Source organism: Mesoplodon mirus (genome assembly GCF_964341445.2).
Source record: "Mesoplodon mirus genome assembly, chromosome: 5".
NCBI classification, from domain to species: Eukaryota; Metazoa; Chordata; class Mammalia; order Artiodactyla; family Ziphiidae; genus Mesoplodon; species Mesoplodon mirus.
In genome coordinates this window covers 16,599,038-16,625,955 of record NC_138980.1, presented here as the reverse complement: position 1 = coordinate 16,625,955, position 26,918 = coordinate 16,599,038, and the positions used below count along the sequence as shown (strand labels likewise).

Below are 26,918 nucleotides of genomic sequence, written 5' to 3'. Positions count from 1 at the left end.
TGATGATGATGGACCCAGGTTTCTTGGAGAGCATCCCCTTCTGGTCCGCCTCTCCCTCTCTCTCCCTCTGCCTTATCCCCCAAGGGCTCTTTTCTCATCAATTATCAGCCCTCTTGCTTTAGTTTTGTATGCCTAATTTATCTTGTCACCCACTTCTTTTTGTTTGTTACCTAGCCAAAAAACAAGAAGAGTGGGCTTCCCTGGTGGTGCAGTGGCTAAGAATCCGCCTGCCAATGCAGGGGACACGGGTTCGAGCCCTGGTCCGGGAAGATCCCACATGCCACGGAGCAACTAAGCCCGTGTGCCACAACTACTGAAGCCTGTGCACCTAGAGCCCACAACAAGAGAAGCCGCCACAATGAGAAGCCCGCGCACCACAACGAAGAGTAGCCCCCATTCACTGCAACTAGAGAAAGCCCGCGCACAGCAACGAAGACCCAACGCAGCCAAAAATAAATAAATAATTTTTTTTTTAAGATAAAAAACTTAAAAAAAAAAAAACAAGAAGAGTCTAAAAAACATTCTTTGGCTTCCTTTTAGATTGTAATCTTACCTTAGCTCCTGTGCATTTCTTTCTTCTGAGGACTTTCTTTTACTTTTCTCTCTTTTACTTCTTCCTACTTCTTCTGCCTCTCAAGGTTTTAAGATCTTAAGGAGAAAAAAATATATATATATATATTTGTGTGTGTGTGTGTGTGTGTGTATATATATATATATATATATATATATATATATATATATGCACACACATGGGCGCTGGATTCCTCTGGCCATCAGGCTAAGTTCACTTTGTTCATCATCAAAATGAAAGTGTTTTGGGGCTTCCCTGGTGGCGCAGCAGTTGAGAATCTGCCTGCTAATGCAGGGGACATGGGTTCGAGCCCTGGTCTGGGAGGATCCCACATGCCGCGAAGCAACTAGGCCCGTGAGCCACAACTACTGAGCCTGCGCATCCGGAGCCTGTGCTCCGCAACAAGAGAGGCCACGATAGTGAGAGGCCCGCGCACCACGATGAAGAGTGAGCCCTGCTTGCCACAACTAGAGAAAGCCCTCGCACAGAAACGAAGACCCAACACAGCAAAAATAAATTAATTAATTAAAAAAGAAAAAGCGAAATTGTCATATAATTACCATTATCTGGTAAAATAAAACATATCAGGTCTTTAAAAAAAAATGAAAGTGTTTTGCAACATGATCTATAATACTTATTATTCACTGGTGGGGCTGGCGAAGTGGGTTCTGACTTCAGAACAATAATAAAATACAAAGATCTGGCAATCTGAATACCCAAGTTCAAATCTGGACTTGACCCTTCCAGCTGTATGTGCCTTGGACAAGAATCTCTGGCCTTGAGGTTTTCATCTGTAAAATGGGAATAATAATTCTACTCCCTCCCAAGGCTGTAGAGAGGTTTAAAAAAGCCGTGTATATGAAAGCACTTTCAACCTAGAAATAATTTCAGCATAAAGCAGTATGGAATCAGGGCCTTGGCCGAACTATGAAATGCCACAAGAAAGGGGAGGATGCTGTTGAATTGTGCATTGGATATCGCACCTGGGTGGCCCACTAACTCTTTACATCCACGACCTTTCCCCCAAACGGGGTTTCCTCTCTGGAAGTTCCAGTTCTGCTAATGGAACCAGGAGGCATTTCATCATTCAATAACCACACACACACACTTAATCTGCTGTGAGTCAGGGGCTGCACTGGGTGCTAGGGATTGGACATTGAACTTGCCAAACAACATCCTCTCCTTCAGGGCCCTTAAAATCCATTTTGGATGGGAGAAACAGTAAGGCAACAAACAATGAAAATAAATAAATAAACAAGATAATAACTGATCAAGGCCCCTGACTTGCAGGAACAGCCTGCATGAAGGCCCTAAGGCAGGAAAGAGGTTGGCTTATTTGTAGTGTAGAAAAAAAGGTGCTGGAAGGGAATGAGTGAGGGAGTGGTTCCCCTGAGGTCTGCAAAATCAGCAGGGCCAGATCTTACAGGGCCTTCCGGTCCGTGGTCAGGAGTGTGGACTGGATTCTAAGGAGGCCTCTGGAGTGATGGAGTGATAGGACTGGGTTGAGGGTTTATTTTTGTTGGTTGCTTGGTTTGGTTGTTTTTTTAATCAGTCTGGCCGCAGTGCAGAGAATTAGGATTGGAGAGAGTGCTGGTGAGCGAAAGTGGAAGCAAGAGAGCAGATAGTCAGCTCCACGGTAGGACGAGACAGAGATGACTGAGGCTTGGATGGTGGAAATGGAGAGAAGCGAACAGAATCGACAGGTATTTTGGAGTCAGAAACAACACAAATTGGTGATGAGTTACATACAGAGGTGTGAAGGGAAGGAGAAAATGGCTCATTTTCATATCAAAGAGGACTCCTGGGTTGTTTTTTTTTTGCTAGAGCAACCAGAAAAGCAGTGATAGCGCTGGTTGAGATGGGGGTGGGAGACGGAAGAGAAGTGGAAGAGCAGGGGGCAGGTGAAGGGGGAACTGGTGAAAGAGAGGTAGAAGAGAGGCTTAGGGACTTCCCTAGCGGTCCAGTGGTTAAGGGTCTGTGCTTGCAATGCAGGGGGCATGGATTCAATCCCTGGTTCGGTATCCTTGGTTGGAGAACATGTAAGATCTCATACGCCACGTGGTGCGGCCAAAAAAAAACAAAAAAGAGAGAAAGGCTTAAACTTCCATCATTTTCCCCACCTACCCCTCAAGTGCAAAAGTTGGTTATCTTGCCAGTTTGTCCCCCACAAGCTTGTAAAAGTCGCCTCTACCTTCGCATCTCCAATTTGCCATGTGACTTCTCAATGTGTTTCCCCCCTGGAGGTCTCCTCCTCCAAACCATCTCTGCACCCTCACTAGCCCCACAACCTCAGGACTTTCTGGAATGGGGAGTAACGCACTTACCTTTATTGTTTAAGACTTCTGCATTGGGTTTTCTGTTACTTGCAGATGAAGACAGGCACACCAGGCCCTCGGGATCAAATCCCAGTCAACGTTCAGCCAAGAGTCCTCTCCTCCAAAGCACCATCCCCATCCTTCCCTGCCACGCCAGACCACCCAGGTGTCCATCCTGCTTGCTCTCACTCACTCCTCTGGGCCTCTATGCATGCTGGTCCAGCTGCCTGGGATGCTTTTTCTCCCTGTTTCCACCTTCTAAATGCCTCCTAACCATTCTCTTAACCATTCTTCAGTTCCTGTTTTTTAAGCGAATGTAAAAACTAAAAATTTTTCATCTTTGACACCTTTCATGAGGTGTCAACCACTGAGGGGTCAGTGGTTGAAGGCAACCATTCTCTTAGCTCCCAGAGTACCCTGCCCTCATCTCCATCATAACGCCAACCACACAGTGCTGTAAAAATTACTATTTCCTCCTCTCTAAGTTTGTACTGCTGTAAGGGCAGTGCCTGGGTTTATCTCTTCCTTGCTGTCCAGTATGCAACACGGGCTCTAACACACAGACACACACAAGAGTTGACTGAATGACTGAATGTCAAAGTGGGTTAGTGCTCTAGACTGAACACGTCTGTGTCCTCCCCAAATTCATATGTTGAAAGCCTAACCCCCAATGTGATGGTATTTGGAGGTGGGGGTCTTTGGGAAGTAAGTAGGGTTAGATAGGTTATGAGGGTCAGACCCTCCTGATGGGATTAATATCCTTATAAAAAGAGGAGTAGATATGAGATGGATCTCTCTCTCTCTCTCTCAGTATCTCTCTCTCCCCCTCTCTCCCTCTCTTTATGCATAATTCAAGGAAGTAGGCCCCCACTAAGAACCCAATCACGCTCTCACCCTGATCTCAGGCTTCCAGCCTCCAGAACTATGAAAAAGAAATATCTGTGGGAATTCCCCGGTGGTCCAGTGGTTAGGACTCTGCACTTTCACTGCCGAGGACAAGGGTTCAATCCCTGGTCAGGGAACTAAGACCTCGCAAGCCGCGCAGTGCAGCCAAGAAAAACAGAAAGAAAGAAATGTTTGTTATTTAAGCCACCCAGTCGATGCTACTCTGTGACAGAAGCCCCAGCAGACTAAGACAAGTAGGTTCTAAAGTCTTCAAACAAAGTAAAAATCTTGAATGGTCAAAATTAATCTTAAAAATCCTGCCTACCACACATAAAACACAGTATCCATGTTTTTATTATACATAATTCTTATCCCCACTGAATTTTGAGAAGTACTGAGTTCCACTAAAGGGGAGAATAAACAGAGAGGTTATATGACAATGTCTCTCATTCAAAGCAACCCGCTGTAAAACAGTCATCAATCCTTAACAGGGAGTTTTAAGGAAGATGGGGTGGGGGAACGGCTTCTTCACTGGCTCCTTCTACACTGGCTCCTGCTTGCCTGAAGGAGTTTACTTGATTTTTGTTTTAATAATCTCGTCTGTAACCTCAGCCCCCAGTACAGCAGGAAAAAGTTGTCATCATCATTTGGTCCAATGAAGCCTTTTTACTTTTCTGAGTAATTTACAGAAATAATAATAAAGGGACAGTTTTTAAATTTTTATTACAAAATTGAATAATTTAAACATAGCAGGGACTTCCCTGGTGGTCTACTGGTTAAGACTCCATGCTCCCAATTCAGGGGGCCCGGGTTCGATCCCTGGTCAGGGACCTAGATCCCGGACGCCACAACAAAGATTCCGCACGCAGCAAAGACGATCCTGCGTGCTGCAACTAAGACCAGGCGCAGCCAAAATAAATAAATATTTCAAAAATAAATAAATAAACAGAGCTAATTTTCATTCCCTATTTTCCTGACTTTGAAGGTATATAAACTCAAAATGAGCAACATTCTCTACATGCAACTAACTATTCATCAGCTGTCAAACATGAACCAGGGGCAGATCCATCTCACAAATACTAATTCCAGATTTCAAGTAAATCTCTAATAAGTTCTAATTTATTGTTATTTCTGGTTCTTCTTGCACTTGCATCATAAAACTAGTACTTTTCAAACCTTTGATGGGTTGTAATTTTCCTAAAGAGAAGACTGTCATCTTCTTTTCTCCGTAATTGCAAAGCATTTTCATTCTTACATTTATAAACACTAGTAAGAATATTCTTTGGATCACCTTTGTAAACACACCTGACTTCATCATTTGTCCCTTTCAAACTGTATCAAGGAAACTTTGCTAAACAAACACCACGAAAGGTACAACAAGATTGGCCTCCCCTTCTTTGAGCAAAACAGGATAGTCCAGGTTCTTGTTGCAAAATATTGGGTGATGAAATCATTCTTGTTGAATGACTAACTGGATGAGAATACCATATTTTTTGTCCTCAAAAATATATGGTTTATTGATCGATTCTGGAGTGTGAGAAAACTGATCCAGATTGTTGTATGGTAAAACTCAAGAGTCTGAGACTTTGCTTACAGAGTGAATTTTACTGTTAACATCAGAGTCAACATCGCTGCTGTCCTTTCTGATTTGTCTAACTACTGTAAAACATTTTCCTTTGTCAATTTTCTTCTCTTTACCATTTTGTGCAGGCAATGAAAAATTCTGTATTCTCCATGGCATGCAATGAAAGTGATAATAAAACTACAAAGATGATGTCCTCGGGGCTTCCCTGGTGGTGCAGTGGTTAAGAATCCTCCTGCCAATGCAGGGAACACGGGTTCGAGCCCTGGTCTGGGAAGATCCCACATGTCGTGGAGCAACTAAGCCCATATGCCACAACTACTGAGCCCATATGCCACAACTACTGAAGCCCGTGCGCCTAGACCCTGTGCTCCACAACAAGAGAAGCCACCGCCATGAGAAGCCCGTGCAACACAACGAAGAGTAGCCCCTGCTCGCCGCAACTAGAGAAAGCCCGTGCGCAGCAACGAAGACCCAACACAGCCAAAAATAAAAATAAATAAAATAAATAAATTTATTTTTTAAAAAAGATGGTGTCCTCTATCCTCTTTTATACCTTCTTGAAAGATGATGTAATACTCTAAGCAACGTAATAAGAAAACTGAAGGGTGATGCAATCGTGATGATTTATTTCACTGTTGCATCAACCTTCTGGATGGTGATTCCATCATTCTTCCATTTTCTTACTATTTTAGTATTTTTAGCATAATTGGCAATAATTGATGGGTAATGATGAAATAATTCCTAGGATGATAAAATGGAAATCATTTCAAGATATAAGAAAAATCAGATCACTAAGATCCCGTGAAGTCTTAGATTTATAAATGGCTCCAATGGTCCCATATGTTATATTCAAGATAGAATGAGTTTTAGTCTGTTCTTGTTAAAAAGTAAATGTTCTCTTTGATCTTTGAAAATTTTCCTTTCAAAAGAACCAAAGTCATGATATATAAAACTTTACAAACAGTTGGAACTGCTCAGAAAAAAAAAAACTCAAAAACTAAAATTGGGTCCCATGGGCCCGGATGGTATACTGATGGTTAAATCACATTAATAGATTGGGTCATTTTGTGAAAATTTTCAACATCTGACTCCCTGGTAAACTGTCCCACAAAAAGACCCTTCCTTTACCCATAGTTCTCGGACAAAACCCAGTCAGAGAGAAAGCTCCATAGTATTCCAAGACCATGGATGCTCACCTCTGGGCTCCACCAGCACTCCCCATGGAGATCAGGCTGCTCCTGGCCTGGGACGTTTTCTCCTAGAGCCTGTCTCCACACACAGTGAGGAAGCAAAAATCAGGACCTGAGGAAAACGGAGACGACTTCTGGAACACTCTGCAGGCTTCAGAGCAAGGCACTAACAAAACTCAGACCACAATCAGACACCGAAGTTTACTGCTTTACATTCTTTCCAGTAAATGGATTTATTGTGAGGAGACAGTGGTCCTATTCTCTTGGGGTTTTTAAAAATTCTTTTTCATCTTTTGTGTTTCCAGTCAGTCCATGACTATGGTTTGACTGTTAATCTACAACGAAGAGGAAATGTCCAGTTCACAAAAGTGGTGTATTCCAAACCTTTGGAAGTTGGTTGTTTCGGGAACTCAGAATATTTTCTTCTTAAATAAACAATATTATAAATGATGGTGAGGTTTCCAGACCAGCCCCACAAAAGCCCTCTTAACTCATAATGTTGTTGAGGCCCTGGACTTTTACGGTGAAAATTAGTAGAGAGCAATTTTGTTGTAGTACCAATAAACAAACTCAAATATAGAAGATATAGTCTCCTTTCTCCTGAATTCTATTTAATGAAACAACTGGTTTAATGAAAGGAGATAAAGGGAAAGACAGAGAATTTTAGGGAGAGACCTCTACTTATAAGAATTTTGGAGCCTTATAGCAGCATTCTATTGTTATTTTGTCTGTCCAGTTTCACCTGGATCCCTTTTTTTCATTTTCCCTCATAGAGGCATGACACAAAGGAGCCATGATGAGGGTAGATTTGGGGCTCATAGCAAAGGATGGGGAAGGAAAACCAAAAAGTTGGAAAGAGATTTTCTTGATGGGGCGATTAAAGCACGTCGTTGCAAGGGGGAGATTGCCTAAATCGGTATTAACTGATTTGCTAAGGAAATTGAGGAGAAGGTGGAAGACCCAGTATTAGTGCCCTAGGCCCTTGAACCAGGAAGAGAGAGAGGAGGAGAGTCCACTATTTGGTCAGACAGTTCCCTCTCTAACCATAAGGTGGTGCCATCAGCCCAGAGAGTCGGCCCCAAGGGGGCGTGGCTTGCAGGAGGAAGCGCTCTCCACGAGGAAGCCACGTTTTCCACCCTGGCTTTGGAACTCAGAAAGCCTGGACCAGACACCAAGTATCAACCTATGCGATATTGCCTCATCATCCAACAACTTCCCATCCTCCAAGAACACCTTTCTAGGCACAGCAACCCACATCAAGATTCCAACTAATTACTTCCCATTCCTCTCATCCATATCTCCCTTCACAGGGTCAGCACTGGGCCCCTGACCTTTTCCTAACTCCAAAAGAGAATCTAGTCTAAGAGCATCCTGGAGTTTCATCCTTAAATGCCATCAGGATGTGAAAACAAGATCTCTGGTGAGCACAGATTTGTCACAAAGACCCCACAACAAGGCCCCAGATGCCCTTGCCAGCTTTATCTTCCACTTGAATACCAAACTGGGCAACCCCTACTCCCGACACAAAACGCACCACATCGCCTCCGTTCATTTACCCCTGCTGGTCCTCCCTCCTGTGATACCCTCTGTTCCTTTTCTACTTGTCAGTATCCTCTCTCCTTTCAAAGACTAACCCGAATTAACCTACTTATTGTTTGGATTTAACTGGTGGAGTTAGAGAGGAAAACTTGGGTTCCACGCATTAACCATAGACGCCCCAGGATGTCACGAGGTGAGCCTGCCTCATCCCTTCCACTGCCAGTTGGGTCTTAAACTGAGGAGGAGGGTCTGTCCAGCCAAGACTCCCTGCTGAGCCTCAGGGCAATACCAGCTGGACTGTCCTTGCACCTCCCAAGTCTCAATTCCCATCTAGAGAGACACCAAAGCTGCAAGCACAATGCGTGGCCCAGTATCTATTCTCATTCCATGTTTCCTTTATAATAATAATAATGATAATTACTATCATTATTACTGCCCCTTCCCCACTCCCGACTGTCACCAGCCGCAGTCTGCCAAACCAGGCCTGAGTTACAGAGCGAGAGAAGGAACGAGGGGAGATCACAACACAGTCACCAGCCTGAGCTCCCTCCCCACTTCCATCCCAGGCCTGTGGCCTAGACTGGTAATCCCAGGAAACTGCCTCCTGCCGAATTCTGCCTCCTGCAGATTCTGCAGAATTTTCTCAGCCCTGATGGGATGGACTGGGATGGGCATTCTTCTCTGGATGTTTGGCCCTGGCCAAGTGGCCTGAAGATAAAACTTTCAAGAACTGGTATCTGTAACTTGCAACACCTCAAATACAGCTAACTACTTTCCTTTTAGTTCTAAAGGGACAGGTGGCTCAGGTAGGAGACAAGAATGTCCCCTGTGAGACTGGAGCAAAAAGCCCCAAGATGAATTTTTCCATTATGCAAGTCCTCTGAGGGCAGCCCCAGGGCCTCATGGAGGCAAAAGGCCATGCCCCAGCTCTGGGAGGCAGGAGCCCAGAGACCTCCATCTGCCGGGCCCCTGATCCAGGTGGCCGAGAAGACTCAGAGAGTCTGCATCCAACAAAGGTCGGCTTGCTCCCACCCAGTGGACCTCTCCTATTTCTGTGGCTCAAAGAACCAAGAGACCAGATGCCCTTTTTAATGCCAATATTGCTCATGTTCTCACCTACAAAAAAAGGCTCTCCAAGGAAAGAAAGCCTACCCAGGAAATTCAGAGGCTTATGGAGTTCGTGGGAGGCCAGACTGCTGCCGTTTTTTTTGTTATGTTTTGTCTTTTCAGGATCTACAGGAGACGGTGTTTCATAAACTAATAAAGGAAGTTAACCACGCAAACAAAAGCAGGGTGGGAAATGCGAACCACCTATTTTAATGTACTTGTACCCCACCTCCTTCCCCCAAACCTCTGAGGCTGCAAGAAGTAATTGTTATTGGAGTCATGGGCATGAGTGGTCAGTTTCTTGCCACTGCTGCAGACTCGGACCTTCAAAGTGACCATTTCCTTGGGCTCTGAAATCGGGTGGGGATGGTGGACAGCAGGTCCCAGGCGCTGCAACCCCGGGGAGAGCCCACCCGAAGGCGCCTTCCCCACCCCCCCCCCTTTCATTCCTCCCACCTCAAGGCCACTGGATGCGCTGGACAGCCGCGGCCAGAGGCTCCCACCCTGCCCCCACCCCCCTTCCTAACGCCCTCGCGCATCCGGAACCCTGGGAAGGGAGCTTTGGAAGCCGAACGGCGGCCGGAGGATGACCCGGCCCCAGCGTCTCCGCACCCCCTCCCCCAACAGTGTCACATGGCTGCCCCAACGAGGCTCGCAGTGCGCCCCGCCGCGGAGACCCTGGGCCGCGTCGCCACGGGCAGTGGGTGATGAAACCTCCCCGGCGAATTACCGCAGAGGGCAGGGAGCAGAGCGGGGCCCGGGCCGGGGCCGGCGCGGGGGGTGGGAGCTGGTACCCGGGCTCACCTGTTCTCCAGGAGGAGGATGGAGACGGCGGGGGAGGGGCGAGGGCGCGTCAACCCGGGGTGAGTGGCGCGGCGCTCGCGTCCCCGCCCTCCCCCAGCCCTGCAAGCCCCCAGAGCAGCGCCGTCGGACTGACGGTGCCCGGAGCAGTTCCTGTCCCCAGCCCAGGCGCCGGGGAGACGTGAGCGTGCACACGTACACACACAGCGGGGGAAGAGGCGCTCCGAGCGGCGCCCAACTTTCTCCCTGCTTCCGCAGGCCGGGGGAGAAAGCGGTCGGGGGCAATCCAGCCCCGGCGGTGCTTGGGGAGGGAGCTCGAACAAGAAAAAGAGACGGAGAGAATTCTCTCGGGTTTTGTTTTTAGGGTTTGGGGAGAATTTTTTGACCTTTTCCATCCGATGAATGAAGAGTAAAGGGAACCAGAATGGGGTGGCGAGTGGCGCTTTGAGAAAATGGAAGAGTATGTTTGGAGACGCGTAAAGTTGCCTTTCAAGCTCCAGCCTCTGGGGCACGCGATGCTCCTCGGCGGGCTGACTCAGGGCTTCCTGGGCCTCCCAGCCCCCCGCCTGGAAATGATGCCGGTCCCGTCAGTCACCTGGATCCCTGCAGCCCAGCCCGGAATCCGTCTGGACTGAGGGAGGGGCGAGAATCTGACACCAAGGCCCACCAAAGAGGGGCGAAAAGAGGAAGATGGGGCAGTCGCTCAGGCTAAGTCCTATATCTAGTGCTCTGATCCTATCTTAAATAGTTTGAGGGATTTTTTTTTTTTAATGCAAAGCGTCACAACGCCAGGAATCCCTATGTGTGCCCAGTTTGGCCCCAGCATCACTGTATCCAGGAAACTTCTCCAATCCTCGGGGCTGGGAATCTCAAGTGAATTCCAACAGGCAGAAAGAGGAAACTTTCCCAGCCCGATGCGGGTGTGATTTCGAGTCAGGAGCCCGAGCGGACGCTGTCCCAGCGCAAACTGTCCCCTCTCGCCCTTCTTTAGCTGCAACCGGAGCTGGAATTCGCTTTTATTTTTTTAAGTCCGTTCGGCCATTGCCCTCGAGCACCCGCACACGCGCATGCATCTCCGGCCGCGCTCTCACACACTCACACACGCACGCAAACGCGTGGCCGCCGCCAGGTCTGCAACTTTGTCAGGCGCTCCCAGCGGCGCTCGGCTTCCTCCCGTAGTAGTTGGGCACAGGCCACGCCTCCCGACCGTGTTGTCAAACGGGCGGGGGTCTCGGATTGGTCCAGCCGCCGGGACAACACCTGCTCGACTCCTTCATTCAAGTGACACCAGAGCTTCCAGGGATATTTGAGGCACCATCCCTGCCATTGCCGGGCACTCGCGGCGCCGCTAACGGCCTGGTCACATGCTCTCCAGAGAGCTACGGGAGGGCGCTGGGTAACCTCTATCCGAGCCGCGGCCGCAAGGAGGGAAAAGGCGAGCGAGGAGGAAGAGTGGGAGGAGGAGGGGAAGCGGAGAAGGAGGAGGAAGAGGAGGAGGGGAGCACAAAGAATCCAGGTCTCCGGGCGGGAGGTTTACCAAGAACCATGTGTGCCGAGCGGCTGCGCCAGTTCGTGACCCTGGCTTTGGTGTTGGCTACCTTCGACCCGGCGCGAGGGACCGACGCCACCAATCCGCCCGAAGGTCCCCAAGACAGGGGATCCCAGCAGAAAGGCCGTCTGTCCTTGCAGAACACAGGTAAGTGCGTGCGCTCCAGCGGCGGGGAGCTGCTGGGAGAAGACACCCGGCACCCACGCAGAGCGCCCCGGGCGCTTCGCCCGGAACTGGGCGCCCACCCTGGGCCGCGCAAACTCCTGGGGTGGCGTAGGACGTGCAAAGGAAAGCGCGAGGCAAAGCGAGGTCCGCGCCGGGCTCCGCGCGCCCGGAATCCGCACGTGCTGGCAGGGTGATGAAATGGCTGGGGCAGGACTTGTTGCTGTCCTCCCTGGGTTGAGGGTAAGTGAAGCAGCGTCTGACGCGGCCAGTGCCGGCTCCGGAGTCCCCGGTCCGGTTCAGAGCTCCCTGCTCCATCCTGACCGGCTTGCGGGAGGCACGGAGGGTCCCCGGAGTGGGGCTGCGCCTTGAACCCGGAGAACTTCTCTTCCCAGCCGGCGGGCCGCGGCAGGACCGCTTCTCCCCTTCCTCAAAAGATGCCCGACATCCGAGAACTTTGTAGGCGAGACAAATTGCATTTTGAACTTTCCCCTTAGGGGGCATTCCTTTCGGAAGGGGTAGGGGCGGGTGGCGCAAAAGCGTACCTCTGCGGTGCTGCCGCCGTCCCCCTCTCCAGGACAGGTCAGCAAGGGAAGAAATGGTGACACGGCCCGAACCGTGCGCCGCAGCTGCTCGACCGGCTCTCCGCTCACCCACAAGCTGCCGAGCACAGCCAGGCGTGCAGGGCTCGGGGCTGGCCCTTTTCCCAGCCTCCTGGAGAGGAAGAAAATCTGCCTACAGCTCCTTCGCTCTTCACGGCCCTCCCTTTATTTAGGGGGCCTGCGAACCCGGGGGCGGCGTGCGTGCGCTCACCGCACGAGCAGGAATGCACGAGTGCCCATTAGCGACGCCCGGAACGAGTGAATCGCGGCCCTGCGCGCTCCTGGCCGGCGCGCCGGGGCCGCGCGTGGGGTCATCCGGGAGTCTCCCACCTCCATAGGCGGGTGCCAGCACCCGCGGCCCGCGCCCCGCTCATCCTAGGACCCTCACCCACCCTCTCCTCAGGGAAAGTCCCAGAGCTTTCCCTGAGAATCGAACGTGATTTTCGCTAGTTGGTGACCCTCAATAAATACACGCCCCTCATTCTCTCCGCAGATTTAATCTGAATGTGGATTATCTCCTCCGACCCCGCCCTTCTTCCAAAATATACTTTTCTGATGTAATTTTGTGGTTGGTTTAAGTCAAGGAATTGGGTAGGGGGAGGGAAGGAAGACAGGCTTTGCGCGCGGCAGCCTGACAGTTAACTCCCTCTCAGCCTGTCCTTTCACAGAGACAAATTAGGGCCACGTTCTGCGAAGGAGGGCAGCAAACTCCCGGGCCGCGGGAATTCTAGGGGATGAAGCGACATCTCACCCCGGACCTCTGTTTAAAAGGAGCCTCTAACTGCGAAGGTTGCGTTTCTGCAGACTAGCCCGCATCTGACTCTATTCCTGAGCTTGCTTGCAAACCGCAGCTTCCCTAGCCTGGTATTTTTAATGCGGATGGTTTGGAGGCGCTGCCTTAATAGGAATTTTGTTTTGATTTTTAGATGTTGAATCATAAAGCTGAATTGAAACTGCTTTTTGGACGCTTTCATTGGGGGGTCAGGAAGGAAATGACCTTGATTTAATAGCAGCAGCTTCATCCAAGTAGAGAAGGGTATTTCATTGATGAAGTACAGAAGGGAAAGAGCAAGCTAATCGGTTGAAATTTTATTTTTGTCTGTGGGTTTAGAAAGCTGAAATATCTTATGCTTTCAAACTAAGTATTCCCACAAATACTTTAATAAGATGAGAAGGATGAAAAATGGAGTGTTCAGACCTAACTTCTGATTGTGACTTTCGCAATGTGGTTTGGCTCATTTTTTACAAATATTTACAAATACATTTTCATAAGTGGATTAAGTGATGAAATGTTCTTTCCCTGGTTTTTTAGATCCTGAAATAGTCACTTCTAACTTCTTTTCTTAAATTTTCTTTTAGTCATTACTTTTATTTCAACCGGCCTCTCTGCACTCCCCAGCATGGCTGAGAATTTTGTATATGATTGTATGTAATTCTCATTTTAGCGGAAATCCAGCACTGCTTGGTCAACGCTGGCGATGTGGGGTGTGGCGTGTTTGAATGTTTCGAGAACAACTCTTGTGAGATACGGGGCTTACATGGAATTTGCATGACTTTTCTGCACAACGCTGGAAAATTCGATGCCCAGGTAAAAAACCATATTGAGCACCAAGAATGTTTTGTGTTAGCATAGCGTGATCGAAATGTTCATTGGAAAGACTTGTTAACAGATTTTCTTAGCTGATCGTCATGGTGGGTTTTAGCACTTGCCAGAGACCTTCTAGGTGAGCAGCAGGCTGCCAATGACTCCCCACTCCACTCCTGGAGTTCAGCTTTCTGGACCTGTCGTGTAGGCTAAATCCTTCTCCACTCTTCAACTGTGTCTCCACACACGGAGTGGAATGGAGACCAATTTGAACACTTATCTGAGGATTCTTAGCAGAGAAGACAAAAGTCATAATAAATAATAAACCCCTTCTAAGGGACACCTAAGGATGTCTGGCTACCCAGAACCCAGTCTGCAAGGCCCATCACATTTAGGAGCAGTAGGTTGAGGGGGGAAGGGCAAGGACTCCAACTGACCATGATGAAAGCGATTTTCAAGAATAAAAGAGACACAAAATTTGTAGAAATTCATCATCTCTTAGAGGGCATGTGGGGGGCTTCCCTGGTGGCGCAGTGGTTAAGAATCCATCTGCCAATGCAGAGGACACGGGTTCAATCCCTGGTCAGGGAAGATCCCACATGCTGCGGAGCAACGAAGCCCGTGCGCCACAGCTACTGAGCCTGCACTCTAGAGCCCGCGAGCCACAACTGCTGAAGTCCGCACGCCTAGAGCCTGTGCTCCGCAACAAGAGAAGCCCCCGCTCGCCTCAACTAGAGAAAGCCCACGCGCAGCGACAAGACCCAACACAGCCAAAAATAAATAAATAAATAAATGTAGAGGGCATGTGGGCGTGTAGCATGGATAAATCAGGGCCTCCACAAGAGCAGACTTTTCTCCCTCCTTGGTAGTAGATCCTCCTTTCCCAACCTGAAAAGTCAGAACCCTGAATGAGTCCTGCTCTATATAATACATATAGTCAGGGCCTGACCCACTTCAGTTTTCCCAGGGTCCCCAGGGTAAAGCCCAGTTGCTCTGTGGGCAGGAAATGAACCCAACAAGCAACTTTATGGCTCCAGTGCCCACGATCCAAACACATTTCAGATGGAGAGCGGAGCATTAGGCTCATCTCCTTCAGGTCCTCCCCAGCCCATATATGCACTATGAAGTACCCTGTAGTTGTTACAGACTTCCTCTCCCATTTCATTGGAGAGCCATGACAGTGTTTGGAGGAGGCCAACAGTTTAGGTGTGATTTATGAACATCACCAGTCACCATGTACTGACATCCTGTAGAGAGCCTGACAAAGCAACGCCTGGGAACCAGAAAGCAATATGACAGGGCTGGCAGCCTCCCTTACAGAGGATGTGGGGTGGCAGCAGGGGAAACAGAAACCGGGGAAGGAAAGAAGAGTAGAACGTTTGAACTCCTTGAGACTCCCTAATAACGCATCCCTTCTGGATTAACTGGAATTAGGAAACGTAATAGGAAATCCGGAGGAAAGATGTGTATTTCAGGGCGATCCCGCAGGATGTCAGGGAAGAATACCAAGAACATATTACTGCAGCCCTCGCATAAATTAATCTTCCTTTTTTTTTCTCAACCAACAGCAGTATGTTCTCAAGTTAGAAGCATCCCTTTCAAGTCAGATCTCAGCCCATAACTACTTAATAAACTGGCACACCCTACCCTCCATCCTATTTGGCTCCCACTGGAGAGTCAGAGGAAAGGGGGCTACGGGGAGGTGGTTTTTCAGTGATCAGACACTATCTGTAGACATTTCAACTGCTTCTAAAGGAGAGAACTGAAATAAACATGCTGGCTGGCTTCCCACTTCCAACCTAAACCCATTTACTTTCTCAACTCCGGTACGTCCGCGCCTGTCTAAAAACAGGGGGCGGCCTCTCCAACGACAGCTTGTTTCTATAGTAAGCGGGGTGTGGGGATCCCTGGGTAGGTATCCCACAGTGCCTCTCTGCCCCGAGAGGTTGATAAGGGAGCTGCCGGCCCGGGCTCACCGCCACACCCCGAACAGCTGTCTCCTTTCTAGGATAAGAGCAATCTAATGGGGTTGCCAGGAAAGAGAACTGTAGGCCAGATGTATGCCTGGCTGCCTTCGCCACTCAGAGGCCGGGAGCATGGGGGAGGGGCTGTCAGTTGGGCAGTTCAGGCTCCAGATGCTGCCAGGCAGTGTGCCAGGCGGGCCTTTTAGAGGCAATAACCCTAACAGTTTAAAGGAGTCGAATTGCTTTCAAAAAGGAAAAGAATGCTCCTCCTTAAAGGCTAGGAGGAGACAAGAGAGAGTATGGGCTGGGGGTGGCAGGAGGCACTGAGACAGAGAAGGGAGGCCCAGCTAGCACCCGATCTTGACATCACTAGAAGGAACAAGGAAAGATGTGAGATTTGGACAAACAGGCAATTTCTACTTGAGAAAAACTCTTGCTGGGCACCACCAAGGAGTTCTGGATTTATGCCTGGCCAAATTCCCCTTTGTGTTCCAGAAGCGTTGCCACCAAACGGCCAACAGTGGGCCGCCTTGAGGATAGAGGGCCATGGGAGGCCCAGGACCAGGAAGCCTAGCAGAGCAGGTCAGGAGGAAGGAGGCCGATGCGTTTGACTCCCGAGGAACATCCTTTGGGGCCGAATGCGGGGGTATCACGTCACTCTGGACGGACCTCCTGATGTAGCCTCAGCCTGTCCCCTGCAAGGGTGTCTGTGTGCGGCAGGGCCTTGGAGTTCAGTTGTCAGAAAAATCCCTTGTAAGCCCAAAAACGGTAAAAAAGTCGAAGTGTGTAACAAGGACTGGTCTCTTCCGCCCCCCTCTCCCTCCGCTGTCCCCTCTGCTCTCAGGGCAAGTCCTTCATCAAAGATGCCTTGAAGTGTAAGGCCCATGCTCTGCGGCACAGATTCGGCTGCATAAGCCGGAAGTGCCCGGCTATCAGGGAGATGGTGTTCCAGTTACAGCGGGAATGCTACCTCAAGCACGACCTGTGCTCTGCCGCCCAGGAGAACACCCGGGTGATGGTGGAGATGATCCACTTCAAGGACTTACTGCTGCACGAGTGAGTGCTGCCCTCTGGGGGCAGGGGGGGTGGCGGGGGGAAGGGAATGGTGCAACTAGGATAGAGGAAGGGGAGGCCTGCTGGGGCTGGAGGAGAGTCTTCCTCGGTTTGAGGGGCTGGTTTGTAGAGGCTGAACTCTCCTGTCAAACTGGGAAGGTTGTGCTTTACCTCAGAAAGCTGCGCACTGACTCCCTGGGAGTCCCCTTCCAGCCGGCCTTCAGGAAAAGCAAAAGAAATTTCCACCATCGGTTTCGAAATCCTAAGCAGTAGCCACAGGAAATATTTTCACCGAGCATGAGATGTGTAGAATTCGGAAATACCTTTCGTCTTCCCCTCAGCCAAGATCCCAACAGTGCCAGAGTGTTCCAAGTAGCCATGCAGGTGTCCCGGCAGACGGCCGAGAGCTGATAATATATATTGAGCATGTACTAAGTGCCAGGTATTGTGCTAAGGGCTTCATATGAATTTTTCACTTGATCCACATGACAGCGCCGTGAGCTGGGTACCATTCTCATCTCCATTTTACAGATAAGAAAACTGAGATTCACTGCGGTAAAGGTCGCACAGACAATGAAAGGCAAAGCCAGTGTAAGGAGCCAGGCGGTCGGACTCCAGGATTTACACTCTTACATACCAATAGCTTTTTTTCCTGCCTCCATAAGCTCTCTTTTCCTTTAGAAGGTCCAGTTCACCTTCTCTAACATTAACGCCGTCCCAGAGAAAATGCAAAACAAATGACAAAAACTTTAATCGGCTAAACACCTTTATGCCAAAGTGAGGAAATAGGAACATACTTATTGGAAGACTTGCAATTCGATCCTAAACCCAGGACATCTCCTTCCTTAAAAAACATCCCTATAGAATCCTAAATTTTGCAAAGTAGTAAAGCATGTGGGTACATAGTTGCTTCTAACACAGTAGCCCCTGAAGGTTACAATGGCGCCTTCCTTGGGGACTTAGGGCAGAAAGCAAGCTACTAGCTAAGCAGCCCCGTACAAGTCATAGCACTCTTAGTCTTTACACAGTGACTTACTGAGCCAAATCAGTACAATTTTATGAACTCTTGCTCCTTAGTTTGTGCCATGGCCTCCCCCAGCTATGTCGCTAAACAGGCCACTCCCCACCCCCACAGACACCACTTAGATCACAGAGGACAGCAACCGTCACCTGTCACTTTCCACTTGATTATGAGGCTCTAGGTATCTTGCAGCACCCCTTGGTGCAGTGTTAGAATTAGAAGATTCACCATGAATCTCTGCCAGCAGCTCTTGCCAAGAGCAAACCGATGTGGCTTTTCCTTGAGTTACACTAACGCCTGATAAAATATTTTCTATTCTTCCAAATCCCTATAGAAAAAGAAAGCAACAATAACCTCAACAACACTAGCAAGAACAATAACTATCATTTTCTGAGTGGGCCAGGCCCTTTGGCCAGAGACTTTACCTGGATTATCTCATTTATCTTTCCCAACAATGCTACAAGCCAGAGAATCCTGTCCCCAGTGCCCCTGCAAGAGGCAGACACCCCATGGCTGAGAAACTCATGAAGTCATTTGTCCTCAGCCCACTGTCATCCTTTAGAGATAGTTTGTTGGCCTCAAGAAGGGATGACGGGGCACTAGTTTTTAATTCTGTGGTACATTCTTGGAGCCAAGAAGACTTTGTCTTTCTGGGGAAACGTCTTCTGTGGGGAAATGAAGGTTTTGAGGTTTTTCACCACCCTCCCCACCTTGAATTTAAGGAGAGGTAAAGTGCTGTGGCTTTCTGACATCTCCTCTACGGAAACATGGTCCATGGGGCCATGGGACCCTGACTTCCAAAGGACTCCTTACATCATTTAGAGCCAACACATAGCCCCCACCCAGGCCTGCTCTGGAAATGCTGGTGGTCCATCCCGAAAGCAAACCTGGGCCATTTTCTTAAATTCTCAGTGTGGCTGCATACAAGTCATCTTGCCTCCTGCTGAGCCGGCACCTCTAGCTCCCCACAAATCCCCACTGCCTTCCCTTCTGAAGCCACGACTACACACGGCGTCAACTAGTACTTCAAGCTGAACTGAGGTTTTTGTTTTTTAACTATCTTAACTGATTTGGGCACAAAAGATCCCATCAGTCCCCAAATATCAAGAAGACCATTTAAGAATGTGTGACATTGGCCACAGATAAGAAAATGAAAACTGAATTTGCTCTTCCCTCTAGAGAGGAGGAAATCATAGTCACTCCAGAATGCACGTCACCCGCATCCCTCAACCGGATCCTCATCCACCCCAAAACATGTTCAGTTAAAGGGACTTCCTTCGAACCCTCTGTTCCCCTCACCCCTTCCCATCCCACCTCCTCCATATCAACCGCTTGGCCACCACACCCCCTGTCACTGAGTGCTGGCAGCCTCCAGGCACGTCCCGCTCCAAGTATTTTAAAAAATCTTTTAGCCTTGCTGACGCCCAGTGGAGAGAGCTGGGCTTTGTCATTAGACACGGGCTGAGCTAGCAGCCGGAGGAGGCACCGTGCCAGCTCGAAACAAGCTTAGATGAACACACAGCCCTCCCCACAGTTCACAGCTTTCTCCCCAGCCGACAGCGCTGAGGGCAGAAGAGAGCGTGGGCTAGTCCAGCCTTCCGGGACCGCCTCGGGATTCAGAGAGCTCATCTGGTGGGCAGGACGCCCTGGCAAAGGAGGCCAAGAGGCAGTCTGTGCATTCCCAAGAGGGTCTCCCCTTACTCTGGGGAAAGACACGTGAAGGAGAGCATCCCAAAAGGACAGATGCTCAGCCTCCACGATTTGCCCATCTAGCCCCAGGGGGTGGCCGGTAGGATCAGGTGCTAAAATCCCGATGCTGCTCTAGCAGATATACTCGGTGACCCTGACCTCCCTGAGGCAGTCAGTTGCTAGTTTTCAAAAGATGGAAGGAAACAGACCTGCAGGGAGCATTTCCCTTGTGTTGCCCCATGCCCTCGTCTCTTAACTCAAGCAGACTTGGGTCATCACTGTCTTTGTCACGGTTAGGGGCCTGCCTTAGAGAGTTTCAGCACCCTGCCCATCAGCCATGCCCAGACTCTCTGACTCTGAAGGCATCAAGTAGGCCTTAAAAGGCAGCTTGATCTCTATCAGCCAGAACAGTCCTCCTCTCCACTCTCAGCCCAGCCCCAGGCCTTCCCAGCCCAGAAGCTTCCAAGCCACTTTCCCCCCCACCCCCCCACCTCGTCTCCTTTTTTATATCGATGAAATGAGGACAGTTCACTCAATTACAACTTGAGGACTAATTCATAAAAACGGCAGTAAACTACTTCACAAGTCTCAAAACACAATCTGCTCTTCCTGCTTGGCGGCAACTGTCAACTTGCAGAGAAAAGATTAAATGGGCTATAATGCAGCCCCCCAGGCGGTCCAGGCTCACAGAGGAAAAAAAAATTCTTGTTCTTCTGCTTACAAATGATCTCACGTTCCAGAGTGACTTCCTGCCCAAAGGGATGGCCCAGAGCTTCCATGTTCATGATCACAGATATCCAGAAATTCTGCCAGTGAGGACTGCTTAAGAAAGCTGGTTAGCCACATGGAACACTCCATACCCCTCTCCCACCTTGGGGATCTTAAAAGGCCAGTGAGATGTAAGAAAGGCTCAGTGAGTGGGCCAGGAGAGCCCATTGCCGGGGGGTACCTTTTGCCAGATGGGCCCCAAAATATAAGAAGCAGGCACACACTGCTCCAGTTTTCTGCACACACCTCCCACCCGCAGGCGGAAGGTTTGCATGACGTGGTCCTCCAGCACTTTCCTAAACAACAACCCGGGGCAGCTGGGATGGCCTGAGCAACTGGCCCTCCCCTTGGGATCCCAGCGTGCTTATTTCACAGACAGCTGGCTCTCGTCCCAAGCACATAGACCCCTCCCAGCCAGCTCTCCCCTCCCTCATCTCCCGTTGTGGGGAAGCCCAGATTGGAAGCATAGAGGTGCTTAGACAGCCACTCCCCCACCTCGGCCTCTGCTACCAAGGAGGGGAAGAGCTCTGTGGGAATTCACATCCCCACCCCCCACCCTTCTCTGCCTGTTCCGGACTCCTCCAGGTACAGAGGAGAGTGCACCCAGAAACTTCCCAAAACACCCTTTATCACCATGAGCCCAAACCAGGGGCAAACACAGACCATGGGTAAGATGGTTTCTTGGGAGCCTCACGTACAAAGCTCACCTAGGAGAAGGACACCGAGTGCAAAGCCAGCCAGCCTCACTTCCCTGCCATAAAGACTCCTCAGTTTGGTATTTAAGGCCCTTCACCATTTGCCTAAGTATTCCACTGGCTCGAAGACCCAGTTCCACACCCGCTAAAACCCTCCTAGTTAGCACACCCTAAACAGACCCAGAGCGCCCCTGCCCTCTTATTCACACAGCTGGCATTCTTGCCCCCCGTCCCCAGAGATTCTTCCTAGACTTCTAGCATATGCACCTGTGAATTGTCACCGGTCCTTTTCTCTGTGCATGGCATTCGGGATCTTAGTTCCCCAGCCAGGGATCGAACCCTGCCCCCTGCAGTGGAAGCATGGCTTCCTAACCACAGGACAGCCAGGGAAGTCCCTCACTGGCCCTTTATCTTGTGGTAGGCTCTCTCCCCAGCCTCCAATTCTCTTCAATGCCCGGCATGGAGCCCAGTCCTTAATGGCCACCCAGTCCATGTTGGTTTGAGACCAGTACTCCAAAGAATAGGGGTAAAGGCTTCAAGTAGTTCCAGAAAGATCTTCCACCAAACCAAACCCAGGCCGAGTGTTGGTCACATCCCTCTCCCCTGGTATATCGGTCCTGCCCTCTGCAGGCATACTGCATCCTGGGTCTCTCTCTCAATCTCCAGACCCTACGTGGACCTGGTGAACCTATTGCTGACCTGTGGGGAGGAGGTGAAGGAGGCCATCACGCACAGCGTCCAGGCTCAGTGTGAGCAGAACTGGGGAAGTCTGTGCTCCATCTTGAGTTTCTGCACCTCGGCCATCCAGAGGCCTCCCACGGCGCCTCCCGAGCGCCAGCTCCAGGGCCACAGGGCCAAGATCTCCAGGGGTCACCACGGCGAAGCAGGTCACCACCTCTCGGAGCCCAGCAGTCAGGAGACCCGCCGAGGTGCCAAGGGCGAGCGAGGTAGCAAGAGCCACGCAAACGCCCACACCCGGGGCAGAGCGGCCGGCCACGGGGCCCAGGGAACTTCTGGAAGCAGCGAGTGGGAGGATGAACAGTCCGAGTATTCTGATATCCGGAGGTGAAACGAAAGGCCCGGCCGGGAAATCGTTCCTCCACGCCGTCCATTTTCTTCTCTCTGGACATTCCAAAACATTTGCCATTCAAGAGGGGGGATGTCACACGCAGGATTTGATGGGGATTGCAGACTTGATGGAGGTGTACGTTAGCGGCATGAACAGGTGAAGCGGAGACTCCCTGGGCAGCAGCGAGGGCTCGGTTGTGCCCGCTGGGTCCCGCACCTGCACATCCCGAAAGGAGGGAGCCATCCGGCGTCCTCATTGCAACTTTGCCTCCTTTCCATCCGCGGAGCCCCTGGGCGGCATCCTGCGGTTCCCTCTGCTGTGGGAGGCGATGGGCAGGGGCGGGGGTGACCCCCGGGGCTGGATCGCGGCCCAGACCGCAGCTTCTGGTGCTGTCTTGGTGGAGGGCAGCTGGATTCCGGTGAAGGAGTGGGTGTGAAAATCTCCCTGGGAATCGGGAGAAGGGTGGAGAGGAAGCAGGGGCCGTGTGGGTGCTCGGTGCCAAACCAAATCCAGTTTCTTGCATGGGACCTTGAGATTTGGAGCAACTTGGGAAGGGGCGGGTGAGGGTTCTAAGTGTAATTTCTGAGCCATTGTTCTGTCTGGGGTACCCTGTCCGAGGGAGTGGCCCCTGTGTGTTTGTATTTTAACCACTGCTTCACGTCTCGATTTCACTTTTTTTTTATTTATCCAGTTACATCTCCATATCTGTCGTCTAAATAAATAGCTTTCAAACAAAGCAACTGGGTCATTAAAACCAGCTCAAGGGAAAACAAAAAACAACCCATCTTTGGGGGCTGAATTGTTTTTAGTGCTATTTTTAAAGGAATCAAAGAGCAGTGTAGCCGTACATCTGACTGCCTGACGTGGGCGCATTGCCACTTAGGGCAAAGCCACACCTGGAGGAAAATGCACACAGGAGGAGTGCATTTGACAGATTTCCTTTTGCATTTCGGCATCTCACCTTGACCCTCAGCCAAGACAGATGAAGCACCACACCCTGGATTCCATGAGGCCAAGTTGGAAAGCTGGCCTCTCCGTGCTGGAGGATGGAAAAGGGGAACACAGAAGGACTACTCAGTAATTTTCACCAAGGAATGCCGACCTTTTGCATAAATGGAGGAGACTGCTGAAAATCGCTGAGGGACGAGATTTCCCAGATCCAGATTGAAAATTTAGCAATAAGAAAAGGAGTCAGAGTAAACAAAAGAAAGGCAGAGAGGAGAGACAGAAGTAAAGATACAGGGAGAAGATTAGAACAGAAATCGTCAGCAGTGGATGGCTCGTGGTTACTGAAGAGGTTTCAGAGATAGGCCTTTACTTCTCTTTCCCAACAGGCTACAAATTAAAGCTTATCCTTTCTTGCAGCCAGTACTCAGACAGGAGCCCAGTATTGCAAGGAGTGGATGGATGTGCTGGGCCAGGTCCTTCTAGAGCAGGGGTCGGCAGACCTTCTCTATAAAGGTCCAGATAGGGATTACACTATTTTTGGTTTGGCAGGTTGTATGCTTTCTGTTGCAGCTACTCAACTAAGCCTTTGTCGCCTGAAAGCAGACATACGTAGACAACACATACCAAATAGGCTTGGCTCCACGCCATTAAAAGTTTATTTAACAGGGACCCAACTGGACTTGGCACTTGGGCCTGAGTTTGCTGACTGCTGTTCTAGTGACTAGGCAAAAAAGTATGCATCCTCCATTTACATAGCTTTCCCTGAAAGCAACCTGAAGCCAGAGATAAAGAAGCTAAATTTATCTACTCGAAAATGATTTGTTCCACAGAATGCCCTTACCCAAAGCACAGCTAGTCTTTATATAACCCAAATCCAATCTCGTTGCTGCCAAGACATGGTGCCGGAGCGTCATTTCCCCAGTCTTTCATGATCCATGTTGGAAAGAAACCATTTGGGTGTCGGGGGAGGGGGACAAAAGGCTGAGAGAAGCACCTAGAGAGAGCTAGAGCTGCAGAAAGAGGAGGAGACGGTGCACTTAATCCGGCTCTGCCCTCGGAGGGAGGAGGACCGGTGTGTCAGGCTCTGCCATGGCAACCGAACATAAACCGTGTTCGGTTTACGTTCAAGCCACAAACATAAGCGGTGGATGCCCTCACTGCTTATGCCTTGAGAACGTGTCTCAAGCCGCGCAGCACGTGGACTGTTTTCCTTACATCACTCAAAAGCTGAAGCAATAACATTCTCTCGCGTTGCTGGGTCAGCTGTTCATTTGTTCGCCGGCTCCTGGGCTGGATGGGTGAAAGGCATCACTTTTATGTTTTCCTCAGTGTAACTATTTTACGTGTTCGCTCCTGACGTCCCATGTGTTGCTTCTATTGTAAATATTTGTCATTTGTATTTATTATCTCAGTGTTTTCCCCCAAGGCATAAAATTGCTTACTATGTTGATTTGAACCCCCTCACTGATCTCTGTTGTATATTTTTCATGCCACTGTTTTGTTTCTTCTCAAAAGTCAGGTAGAAATCCTTGCATTCTAGTTCCTAATGTTTTGAAGCCTACAATAGTATTTATTGCTGAGATTTTTTATCTCAAAACTGAGGAAAATCCAAATTCCTGTAAGCATGGACAGAGGCATTTGTACAATCTAAAATGTAAGCAAAGTCATCCTTAAAAATAGGCCCTGAACTTGGGGCTTCGTACTTCATACAAATTTGCTCTTGAGCCTTCCTTTGAGGAAGGATGTGGATTCCAAATAAAGATATGATGTTTATTTTGAGCCTTGCATCTTAACAAGATGATCCAAACACCTCTCCTTTGTATCAATAAATAGCCCTGTTATTCTGAAGTGAGAAGCCTGAGTAGAGTGAAATGCTAACACTCAAAACTAAAATAGAAAACGCCAGCCCAGAGCTATAGTCATACTTTGACACACACACACACACACACACACACACACACACACACACACACGGAGAGAAATTTCAACTCGAACCAAGGAAAAGTCTTCGTTAGAACAACATGGGAAAACAATGCTTCCAGGGCCCATTTCCTAAGGAAGAACAACCCTCATCCGATCTCAGCATTGGTACCACGTGAGCTCGCTAAGTCATAATATCTGTTTCTGTTATGGATTTAGGCAGCAGGACCTGTACATTGTCACACTGCATTATCTTTCTCCAAGCATTAATAAAGGTTTTGAATAATTAACTTCCCCTTGAGTAGCGTTATTGTCTGAGAGGGCTTTGGATGGGCCAAGGGAGATGACTGTGAGCAAGTGGGGTTTGAGTCCATTTTAAATGCTGGATGTTCAGATATCTACAAAAAAGAAACAGACTCACAGACATAGAGAACAGACTTGTGGTTGCCAAGGGGGAGGGGGTTGGGGGAGGGAAGGATTGGGAGTTTGAGATTAGCAGATGCAAACTATTATATATAGAATGGATACAAAACAAGGTCCTGGGACTTCCCTGGTGGCCTAGGGGTTAAGATTCCGGGCTTTCACTGTGGTGGCCCAGGTTCAGGGCAAGATCCTGCAAGCTGCGTGTTGCAGCCAAAAAAAAAAAAAAAGACAACAACAAGGTCCTACTGTGTAGCACAAGGATCTATATGCAGCATCCTGTGATAAACCATAATGGAAAAGAATATGAAAAAAGAATATATATTCTATGTATAATTGAGTCACTTTGCTGTACAGCAGAAATTAACACCACATTGTAAATCAACTATACTTCAATAAAGATTTTTTTTAAATGCTGGATGTTCAGTTTACAGGGAGGGGAACCCAGGGAAGAAGACCGCCCTGGGCTTCTCCTCCATCACAGGGACTCTGTTCAAAACCCTGCCTGGATCACCCAGACAAAGAGGAGGATGAGCTTCCTGTGATTGGCCCAGGGCCATCAGGGCGGTCCTCACAGCTCCCTCTGGAGTCCACAGACCTTGGAGTTGGCCACCCCTTCTTTCAGACTGAGCCTGCAGTGGATGCCACCGGAATAAAAGCTCAATGGCTCTGCACAGGCAGGGAAGCCTCAACACAACAGAGCTGGAGTCCCTGATTTACTCCACCATTGGCATACCTACTATGTGCCCAGGACCACATTAGGCACGTTGCATACGTAATCTCATCCCCAGTATGTCCCACAAGTAGCAGGTCTTATCCCCATTCTACAGGTGAAGAAACCAAGGTATAGAAAAGTAAAGCAACTTCTCCCAAACCATGTGGCTAGTGAGGGGGGTGGGGTCTGAACTCAAACCCAAATGTGTGACTCTAAGCACACATGCTTTCCCCCACTTCAGGCCTAGATCCTCCACATCTGATTTCTTTTTAAAGTTAAACCAGTCAGTATTATTCCTATTTTACACAGGGCTTAGAGAAAGAATAAATTATACTCTTAGCTTTATAACACCAGGCCTCTGAGGAGTTCTGCTTTAGAACGGAAAGGAAAATTGATGCTCTCACCTTTCCTCTCTGCAAAGACTCAGATTTTGGTTCAGGTTAAAGGAAGAGCAGGAACATCACGGCATCTCATTGCTTTTCTGTGCATGTGGGTAATTTTTTTTTTAAGGCGCTTCTCAAGTGTCCCTGAGGAAATCATTTGGGCAGTGGCTGGCTTGTGTCACCATGTAGATTGAGTTGTCTCCACTAAACCCACCTGATCGCCAGCCCTGCCTGAGACGTCAGGCTTCCTTGAAATCTTCACCACTGTCATCACCCTCATCACAATAGTTGCAGTTTCTTGTGGATCTGTTATGTGCCCCATGCGCTGCCTGGTGCCTTACAGGTATTATTTCTGATCCTCATTTTACATATAAAGAAACTG

At 49.3% G+C, this 26,918-nt stretch overlaps 1 protein-coding gene and 1 long non-coding RNA gene across 3 annotated transcripts in view; one reads left to right on the top strand and one right to left on the bottom strand.

Annotated features, from left to right (window-relative positions):
• Positions 1-11,106, bottom strand: part of LOC309804962 — a 142,715-nt gene extending 131,609 nt beyond the window's left edge. For both annotated transcript variants that reach the window (XR_014294206.1, XR_014294207.1), the window contains exon 1: positions 9,997-11,106. This is a non-coding gene — a long non-coding RNA (uncharacterized lncRNA). The remainder of the gene's footprint in view (positions 1-9,996) is intronic.
• Positions 11,107-11,315: 209 nt separating this feature from the next.
• Positions 11,316-25,306, top strand: STC2 (stanniocalcin 2). The gene is made up of 4 exons (XM_082622675.1): positions 11,316-11,689; positions 13,752-13,894; positions 16,700-16,911; positions 21,748-25,306. The coding sequence occupies exons 1-4, from the start codon at positions 11,539-11,541 to the stop codon at positions 22,148-22,150; spliced, it is 909 nt and encodes a 302-aa protein (XP_082478801.1). The 5' UTR covers positions 11,316-11,538; the 3' UTR covers positions 22,151-25,306.
• The last annotated feature ends 1,612 nt before the right edge of the window (positions 25,307-26,918 follow it).

Bases quoted from the DNA above. Each gene is read 5' to 3' on its own strand.
- STC2 (XM_082622675.1), top strand. From the start codon at position 11,539: ATGTGTGCCGAGCGGCTGCGCCAGTTCGTGACCCTGGCTTTGGTGTTG. The intron at 11,690-13,751 runs GTAAGTGCGTGC...TTCTCATTTTAG, and splicing joins TCTGTCCTTGCAGAACACAG to CGGAAATCCAGCACTGCTTG. The intron at 13,895-16,699 runs GTAAAAAACCAT...CTCTGCTCTCAG, and splicing joins CTGGAAAATTCGATGCCCAG to GGCAAGTCCTTCATCAAAGA.